Below are 10,396 nucleotides of genomic sequence, written 5' to 3'. Positions count from 1 at the left end.
AGTCAGACATGAAATAGGAGAGTTAGTGAGGCTGTCAGACATACAGTATGAGACAGTAGAGACAAGCAGACATGGAATAGGAAGTTAGAGAGACAGTCAGACATGAAATAGGAGAGTTAGTGAGGCTGTCAGACATACAGTATGAGACAGTAGAGACAAGCAGACATGGAATAGGAAGTTAGAGAGACAGTCAGACATGAAGGAGGAGAGGTAGTGAGGCTGTCAGACATACAGAAGGAGAGTTAGAAAGGCTGTCATAGGAAAGTTAGTGAGACAGTACAAGCACACACACAAACACACACACAAACGTGCATGCACGTCGCTATATAAGTGCAATAATCTTTGACGCTTCACCTCACCATTTCACATCCTCTTCTAGTTGACTTCTTATCAGTCATTAATCAGTCATGTTTAATCTGTGATTAACCCTAACACGCTTCCTTGCACACGACCATGACTGTGAACAACAACAGGAGTAAACACTGGCATCCATAATGTATAACACTTGCGTTGTCACAATAATGCTTAATTGTAGTTAACTGTAATTGGGCTGCCCTGTAACATGCTCTATTAACTTCATAATGAATCTATTGAAGGTTAAGACCGTCTTTGAATACAGTCTGCCTACGAATATATTAAATTTTCAAATTATTCCATTGCTAGATCACTTTTTTGGAGGATTTTAACGTATATTACCATGTTAAAAAGTATGGATACATTCGACCGCAAATACAGCTATAAACAAACAAATGAAAACATGGACACTGGAAAGTAAATTTGAATTTTTCTGTATACAGTAAAGTACGGTTGTAACGAACTCAAAGGGACTACTAATTTTAGTTCGTTATAACCGTGGTTCGTTATATGCATATATACATCATAACTACAGCAAATAGTCGGGACCAAAAAAGTAAGTTCGTTGTATCCGTCAGTTCGTTATAAGCGTGTTCGTTATAACCGTAGATTACTGTACATATTTTTGGTGAATAATGGCCACACGGGGACCGTGAACTATTTTCATCTGACCATCTAATCAAAGACGTTTCTGAATTTATTTGTTCGTCATTTAACCTTCACATCACATAAAAAGATTTATTGGTAATTCCAAGTGGGCTAGGGGTCGGACAGTCCTCCTGCACTTATACAAATTCTTGGCACACATGACACCCCGTGCTCATGAGTTTTACAGGTGGAAATGAATTGTCATAACAACGCTTTCATTCTACATTAAGCTGAGTACTGTTCAAAGTGGCGTTAAACTTACTCACTCATCCACTGTCTATTTCGATTATAAATTTTTAAAAATGGCATGTACTTTACTCTTTAACCATCAGTACTCCCAGCATTTTAGAACGATATAATACTCAAAAGAAGTTAAAGAACATCCAATTCTTTGATATTACTATAGTTAATCTGTCAAGCCATCGGACGTGTTTTAACTTCGTTTGAGAAGTGTAAAATGTGATCTCATCTCTATTTGGCCGATTTATCATTTTCATCAGAAGTCTAAACTTATTTATCTATATATTATTTGTATGATAGGCAAGAAGTTAACGGATGACAAAGAAGACACAATTGATGGACAACAACTACTTTATTTTACTGTTATGGTATAGATCCTTATATAGTTGTCAAGCAAGGAAAACAATTACAAGGATCCGAAACGTCGCCATAACAGTGAAATAAAGATGTTATTAATAAATTGTGTCTCCTTTATCTACTTATGCTTTGTATGGTGTATGCACATTATAAACACCCGTAATTAATGTCACTTGAGTGCATCTGATGATCATTGATTTTGAAATACAGAGGTCGAATATAATTAGAATTTGATAGTTTACATCATTCATTTGGCAATACTGAAATCGGCGAAGGGAAACGATGGGCGACATGCGTTTGTATGTTTTAATGTAAATGTATTCAATGATTCAATGAAGTCATGGTGTCCAACAATGTTTATAAGTAAATACTACGGATCCTATAAACAAGGATCGCTCTTGTTGATTTCCGTGTTAACATATTTATTTCATGATGAAGTAGATGTGCAAACAAGCCAATGTAAAAACATAAAAAAACACATGTTGACAATCAATTTTATATAAAAACCTTATTTTCTGTTGTTTCATTGTGATATTTCGTCACTACTGTCATGCAACAATAGTCATTTTTAACAAGCACTGTGTTCGAGGCCTTTGCACTATTTGCTTTTTAATCAATGCAAGGATATTGCATTATACCAAAGGTCCCAATTAAGAGACAACAATATCGATTGCGTGTATGACAATCAGACTGATTATTACAGACCTTTAAGAACGAACTCACTGTTACCTGTGTGTATATTATTGGCCTCTGTCAACATAGTCATTGTGCCATAACAGACTGAGTGGTTCTACTTTTACCCTTTGGTTTATTGGACGGAGTGAAACAAGAATGAAGATGATGCTGATTGTAGTTGCTGTTACCGTTTTCAACGTTTTGACTCAGGGTTACTGTCAGGGTAATTCGTTGGAGATTCAAGTGACTCTCACGGAGAATACACGAGTCGCTGTCTGCGTGTGTTCCGACGCTGACACCTGCACTGCAGACAACTGGAAGGATCTCCTTGCAGAGTGTCGAAAAAAGGCAGCGAACGTCGGACATGAGGTACAGTATATGTAGGAGATTTGGTTGTTTGGTTGGTTTGTTGTTTACTTGCAAATAGATCTAATGTGATCAAATTGTTATTGTATGGCAGTTTACATAATTATTATACCCGATATCGGCCCTCGGGATCTCGGGCTGATATTGGGTATGATTTGTTTGTTTGTTGTTTAACGCCGCACACAGCAATATCCCAGCTATATGACGGTGGTCTGTAAATAATTGAGTCTGGGCTAGACAATCTATTTATTAATATCATGAGCATCGATCCACGCAATTGGGATCGATGACATGCATCAACCAAGTCAGCGAGACTGACCACCCGATCCCGTTATTCGCCTTTTACGGCCTGCGTGGGTTGCTGAAGATCTATTCTACCCCGGCTCTTCACGGGTCCTATATGTAGGAGATGCTGGGTAGTGTTATACATGGAATAGGTGACATGACGTATTGTACATGTGAGATGGCGATTGTGTGGGAAGTTTAACCGATACAGATATGTCACAGATATGTTCATAGAAATATATGTCTGGATTTTACGACAATTAAGCCGGTGGTATAAGCTTCGACTGTACAGGAACATCGTGTCACGGCACTGTAGCTCACCTGGATATGTGGCCAAAGTTTAATATTTCTACAAAGACAGCCACTTAAAAAAAATGCCTTCAGTTTTGATATTCAAATCGTTCAGTATAGATACTGAGGACTAAACTTAAGGCTAAAATTTAAATGAATTTGACAAAATATGTCATAAGTAAATCAATCTTCCCAAAGTTCAGCTTCACCACGCGCACACTGATAAATGATCAAATGTTCCAATGCCAACTATACATATAAGTGATTTTTATTTTATTTCATCACATTTCGAACAACGATAACCATAATAAGTTTGTCAAAAAGACAACAATTTACACCGAATGACCAACGACTGACAAGCACGACACATCCTTTTATTTTCAGTCAGGTGAGCTAAAACTAGGAGGTCTTAATCATTTCTTTTTATAAATGGTTTATGTAACAATTGTGGTTGTGAGAATAGTACACCACAGATGCTTCATGTTTCTCTTCCGAAAGTTATATTTCCAGGTTTTGTCTGTTCTTGAAGCGGTGACGTGAAACAGCATTGACCAAAAATATTGCACTAACATAGCGACGTGCGTGCACGTGTGTGTGTGCACTGGTGGCTAGCCCATTGATGTGCCATGCTACCATCTGACATGGACACCCCACTCCGACACAGTATACAGCTTTGAACAGCATATTCATTGTTTTATCCTCTCAATGTCGAGCGCCGGTCAGGCCAACAACAAGTACCATCTTTTAACGTCTTTTGGTATTACGCGACCGGGGATCGAACCACCGGCCTTCCGCTCTCCGGGCATAAGCCCTATTCACTTGGCGATTGTTCTTGAAGAAGGATGAGTACATTGAACGACAATAACGATTTACATCCGAACCTGGGTAAGGTGAACAACACCTGTGTTGCCCTGTATAAAAGGAAAGGATGCTTGGTACCACTGCAGAAGTACCAATGTATCCAGTGTGTAATTTCAACTTTTCCGAAACTACTTCTCAAGCATTACCTTAAGTTACGACTCATAACGTGCTATATTTCTTTATTGCCAAATAACCCTCTTTTGCCAACTGACCGTGGTCTAGTGGTAGAGCGTACGCCCAGAGAGCGGAAGGTACAGGGTTCGCGATCGATCCCCGGCCGCGTCATACCCAAAGACGTTTAAAGATGGTTCCTGATGTTACCCCGTCTCGCGCTCGGCATTGATGGGCTAAAACAAGGACTGGTCGGCTCGGAGTCAGTATACTGTGTCTGAGTGGGGTATTCATGTTAAACTGTGGCACGGTATCTCTGTGGGCTAGCTCTGTAAAATCGACATCGTCACTGTGAAATTCATGTTGTTCAGAACAATACCCATCCTCATTGATATCAACATAGCTGATATTGTCATGATGATTATTTTTCCTTTTCTTAGGTTATGGAACAAACCAGTGCCTCGACAAAAGAACCGACCACCTCGACACAAGAACCGACCACCTCGACACCAGAACCGACCACCTCGACAGCACAACCGACCACCACGACACCACAACCGACCACCTCGACACCACAACCGACCACCTCGACACAATGTAATCTCCTTACGCTGATATTTGATATTAGTATTTGTTGAGAGTCTTGTTCCTCTTCAAAGTAAGATACATTCAGTACAATACAATAGCAAGGATGGCCTTGTATCATAAAACCACAGAATGACAATGCAATATGTAACAGCACTGAGCCACAAATACTGTAAAACAGGAATTTAATGCGACATGAAAATAATGCGAGCTCTTGATTTTAGACATAAATGCGCATTTTAAAAATGCGAGTGCCCATACCCTTTCCTATACATTTATGCGCTGGATTCATGTTCTGTGTTATTTTAATTAATGTAACTTACGTAAATAAAAGCCTTACCAGGTGACAATCCTCACACTCCTGTTGACCTGCGGATTAGTGTCATGGACCCATTGTACATGTACATGTCATACATCGGATGTCCGCACTTACAATGGTATCCATCGAGATCCTATTCACTTACGAAGGTCTAATAAAGTACCTATAAAAGGAGACCAATTTACATGACACGTGTAGATCGCGGACCATCATCTCGACACAACTTCGACTATTTCATTGAATACTCATATAAATAAAAGCAACAAAAACCTACCAGACATCATAAGAAGCAGAATCCATTCTACGATATTTATAATAAACTATTAAATAATTGTGACATCAGGTGTTCGCGAATAGGTGAGAGCATCATGTCCCAAACACAGTCAAGTCAGTTGTTCATCCGGTAAAAAGACCGGCTCTGTGGTCTAGTGGTAGAGCGTCCGCCCGGAGAGCGGAAGGTCATACCAAAATACGTTAAAAGATGGTACTTGTTGTTACCCTGTCTGGCGCTCGGCATAAAGGGGCTAAAACAAGGACTGGTCGGCTCGGGGTCAGTATACTGTGTCTGAGTGGGGTATTCATGTTAAACTGCGGCATGGTATCTCAGTGAACTAGCACTATAAATCGGCATTAGTCCGGACTAGTACAAGCAGCCACACAAAGACAAACACACGTACATGCACGTCGCTATATAGTACAATAATCTTGGACGAGACGTTAAACCCCATTTCACCTCACCTCATCCAGTAAAACAATGGCACATATGGTAATAGTGAAAATATGTAATTGCGTCGAGCATCAATTTTGTCAATAATTTGTAAATGACCTTCACGCAAATGTCGACCATGACATATTTTGTGTACATGGGTAAACAATTCTTTTCATTTTTGATCATTTGTTTTCAACACTTAATTGCAAATCCAGATAATAAAACCTTTCTTTCAGTAACAGTAAAGACAAGTTATTTTATGGATGACAACTTCTTTATTCTATTGTGATGCAGTTGTCATCCGCATACTACCTTGTCGTCACTGTTACATACCTACTTAAAAAAAAGCCAATAAAACAGTTCATTTTCAGGAACTCTCACTGTTTTCCTTTATGATAATTGACTGGTTTTCATTGTTTACAAAGAGGGCAACGTGACTTAAACATACACCAACACACATGCCTCCGTCGCATGGGACCCGTGAAGATTCCAAGGTAGAATAGGTCTTCAGCAACCCATGCTTGCCGTGAAAGGTGACTATGCTTGTCGTAAAAGGCGACTAACGGGATCGGTTAGTCAGGCTCGCTGACTTTGTTGATACATGTCATCGATCCCAATTGCGTGGAGCGATGCTCATGATATCAATGACTGGATTGTGTGGTCAAGACTCGATTATTTACAGACCGCCGTCATATAGCTGGAATATTGCTGAGTGCGGCGTTAAACAACAAACCAACCGTCGCATGGCAGGAGTACTGCTGTGGAGTGTCAGGTAAACATGCACATACATTTCAAAGCAAATTGTGTGATTGTCGGTTGCTACCGGACTAGCGGCTTATGCTTACTCCTTTCCTGAACACCTGGTGTCATCGCTGGTTTTCAGTGATCTATATGTGTAATGTACTTTCATTTTACGTTGTTTATTTTTAATTTTGACTTTTCAGGTTATTTTCACTACAACCGTTTTATGTTCTTAGAACGCATAATTAAAAAACGTCTTCATCCATTGTCAAAAGAGAATATATCACCTCCGTCAAACAATGGTCTGACTCTGCTGCTGTCTCCGCTTGAGATCAAATAACCTACCATATTCTAGATATTCTTTGAGAAAAGACGATGTGTCTTCTCAACACGACTCGTCAAAAAAGTGTATATCTTCGAAGATCTAGATCTATCGATGTGTGGTGTCATGTGAAGGTACTACAACATCAATACAATCGGGACATATTATCAGTACCGGTAATTCCTTTAAGGTCATTGATTTGTTCCAATGGTTCACAAAGGGGCATAATCGCGAATGTAAACAGACATATAAACAAGAACACGCTCTATGGCAACACATATGTCTTAATTTGATCAATAAGTTTTTCACTTTTGAATGTGATAACTGACTGAGATGTAAGTGCTTTTCAACATCATTTCTAGTGTTTTTGTCAATATATAGCATCCCTAAATTCATTTCTCGCCCCGATCAGCTGCAAAATTCCTGATGCGGCATCAAGCAATAACCACAGACTGTTATAATTTGGACCCCATACATGGATGCAGACTAGATGACCCAAAAATGATAAGAAAGGGTACATTTATAGTTTGCAAATAAGTAATGATTCTGTGGTGATCTGTGGTGTTTTGTTAATTTCTTGGCTTACTCCAGGTATATAGAGAACAAACAGCCTCGTGACATGAATCATTTATAGAAACCTAAACCGTGTATGTTATGATCAAACTGACAAATTGTATACGCCATCAGGCACAAAATCAATACCACGAACAATACGTCCAGGAGTAGATACTGCTAATTAGCGTTTATCAATTATTGGACAATGAACATACTTGCTAATCAGCATTTCTCGATATCCAACTGACTGAATTCACTATAGAATACTGTGACAAACACAAACAGGATAAATTACTGTCACTGAAGTGGAGGAAGTGTGTGAGAGTGTGTGTGTATGTGTGTGTGTGTGGGTGGGGTGGGGGGGGGGGGGGGGGGGGGGCAATGATACTATGTACATAATACAATACAATAAACCGACTTGATAAATAGCCTAACTGAATCAATAAGTATCGATTCATAGATGAACATGTACCTTCACAAAGACATACCGAAAGAGTTAGAATTGCCCAGATATGATATTTAGATGTTACGATAAAACAATTGACAAAGTTTGCAAAATCTTACGAGGGATGTAAATATATCATACCCAATATTGAGCCGTAAAGATGCCGGGGTAGAATAGGTCTTCAGAACCCATACTTGCCGTAAAAAGGCGACTATGCTTGTCCTAAAAAGCGACTAACGGGATCGGGTGGTCAGACTCGCTGACTTTGTTGATACATGTCATCGATCCCAATTGCGTGGAGCGATGCTCATGATATCAATCACTGGATTGTCTGGTCCAGACTCGATTATTTACAGACCGCCGTCATATAGCTGGAATATTGCTGAGTGCGACGTTTTACAACAAACAAACAAATCATACCCAATATCAGCCCGAGATCCCGAGGGCCGATATCGGGTATAATAATTATGTTAACTGCCATACAATAACAATTTGATCACATACCATTAGATCTATTTGCAAGTGAATGCAATACTCTCCTTGTTTGGAGAGCTAGCCAAGCAGACGATGCACTAAGGGATTTTTGACCACCTGAGCTAATATCGATCGCCTATTCAAAATACGTTGTTATAAAATCCCCTGTGATATGACCGTCACTATGTTGGCTATATCGTACATGCCTCATACCATTGACAGATATACAATATACATATCAATGCAATGGTGAGAGTTTTTTAAATATTGGCTACGTTTAATGTGTATGCTGAATACCCTGTTACCTAAAAAATGTGATGATATGTTTTATTTATAGTCAAGGAAAGAAGAAATGGGTTACCAATATTAGAACTACCATATTTTTCTCTCGGATTCAGTCATGTTTGGTTCACAATCACTCCGGTAATGTACACGTATTTACTTCGATGTTATTGCAACGTTCGATGTTATTGCAGCGTTTAAAGATAATTTTCACACAAACGTTTATGTACTAGCTCCTTCTATTCTCATTTTAAAGTAACGCTGAAGTGTGAAGAATATATGAACTGGGTAACCGTGAATAAATTCCGGGCATGTATGTCAAGGTTTAGATCCAGTGCACAATTACTGGAAATATAAACTGGTAGAAAAATTAAAATCCATCGTAAGATTTTGCAAACTGTGTCAATTTGGCCTAATGGAAGACGAGTTTCCTGCTTGTGTGACCTGCATATACTCACTTACGCCATCTCTATATTCCTTCAAAATATTATCTACACCCAAATGTCCATGAGTTAAATATTTTTTTATCGACAACTAACACAAAGTTCATTATTAATATCGATAAATATCACAGAAAAGAAGAAAGAATACAGTAAACTACGGTTATAACGAACTCAAAGGGACTACGAATTTTAGTTCGTTATAACCGTAGTTCGTTATAAGCGTGTTCGTTATAACCGTGGTTTACTGTACGTATTTCATCATTATGACTGTTGCCATAAATATGTCATACATTTCGTGCAAAGGGCCGGTGGCCTGTATCGTACTGAATAAAGAATTGAGAATAAATATACTTACGTAATTAAAGATACATGAAAATACAGATCTTTGTCGGATCTCACAGCTAACATCATTTTTATCACTGTGTGTAGGGGCGTTTCGGACATGTTATGGGTGAATGAGAATGGTTTTACGCCGCTTTTAGCAATATTCCAGCAATATCACGGTGGGGGACACAGAAATTACCTTCACACATTGTACCCATGTAGGAAAAATCGAATCCGGGTCTTCGGCGTGACGAGCGAACGCTATTACTACTACTACTACTGCTACTGCTACTACTACTACTACTACTACTACTACTACTTTTACTGCTACTACTACTACTACATTTACTGCTACTACTACTAGTACTACAACCACTACCACAACCACTACCAACACCTCCACTACTCCTAATACAACTACCACTACGACTACCAGTATGACCACCACCACCACCACCACATACTAGTACTAGTAGAAGACCCGGGTTCGATTCCCGACATGGCTACAATGTGTGAAGCCCATTTATGGTGTCCCCCGCCGTGATGTTGCTAAAAGCGGCGTAAAACCATACTCACTCCCTCACTGTTGTGGTTCTGCTTTGTCATTCCAGCATCATGTGTCTCAGACTGCACTGGAATGGCAGATGGCAAATACCAATCCTGTAAGGGTTGCACAGGGTACGCGGAGTGCAGCTATGGACACTTGAAGGAAGGACTCTGCGGCAGTGGGACATTGTGGGATGACATTAGTAAAACCTGCACCTTCCCCGAATCTTCTACTTGTGTCTAGACGTGTACACACATTTATGAGAGCCATGTTGGTCACCCTTCATCCCAGAAGCACACCTTTATTTGTATACACCCATGGGGATCCCTGTGTTAAAATAACTGCCCAGTAATGGCATGCTGGACGCGTGAACGTTTGACATGTACAATCACCGCCCAAAGAAACGCGAACCACAGAAACATATAGAGAAGTATATACGTTAAGGAGAGATTTTTCCAATGT

General features: G+C 39.5%; 1 protein-coding gene across 1 annotated transcript; it reads left to right on the top strand.

The window, feature by feature from the left end:
- The first annotated feature begins 2,430 nt into the window (after positions 1 to 2,430).
- On the top strand, positions 2,431 to 10,177 carry LOC139457327 (uncharacterized). Its single transcript, XM_071238734.1, has 3 exons — positions 2,431 to 2,643; positions 4,629 to 4,785; positions 9,999 to 10,177. The coding sequence occupies exons 1-3, from the start codon at positions 2,431 to 2,433 to the stop codon at positions 10,175 to 10,177; spliced, it is 549 nt and encodes a 182-aa protein (XP_071094835.1).
- Positions 10,178 to 10,396: the final 219 nt, after the last annotated feature.

Source organism: Haliotis cracherodii, unplaced genomic scaffold, assembly GCF_022045235.1.
Source record: "Haliotis cracherodii isolate W230 unplaced genomic scaffold, xgHalCrac1.p SCAF_12, whole genome shotgun sequence".
NCBI classification, from domain to species: Eukaryota; Metazoa; Mollusca; class Gastropoda; order Lepetellida; family Haliotidae; genus Haliotis; species Haliotis cracherodii.
Note: the sequence above shows the minus strand (reverse complement) of the source record. Positions and strands in the feature narration are given on the sequence as shown.

Bases quoted from the DNA above. Each gene is read 5' to 3' on its own strand.
- LOC139457327 (XM_071238734.1), top strand. From the start codon at position 2,431: ATGAAGATGATGCTGATTGTAGTTGCTGTTACCGTTTTCAACGTTTTG. The intron at 2,644-4,628 runs GTACAGTATATG...TCCTTTTCTTAG, and splicing joins CAGCGAACGTCGGACATGAG to GTTATGGAACAAACCAGTGC. The intron at 4,786-9,998 runs GTAATCTCCTTA...TTGTCATTCCAG, and splicing joins ACCGACCACCTCGACACAAT to CATCATGTGTCTCAGACTGC.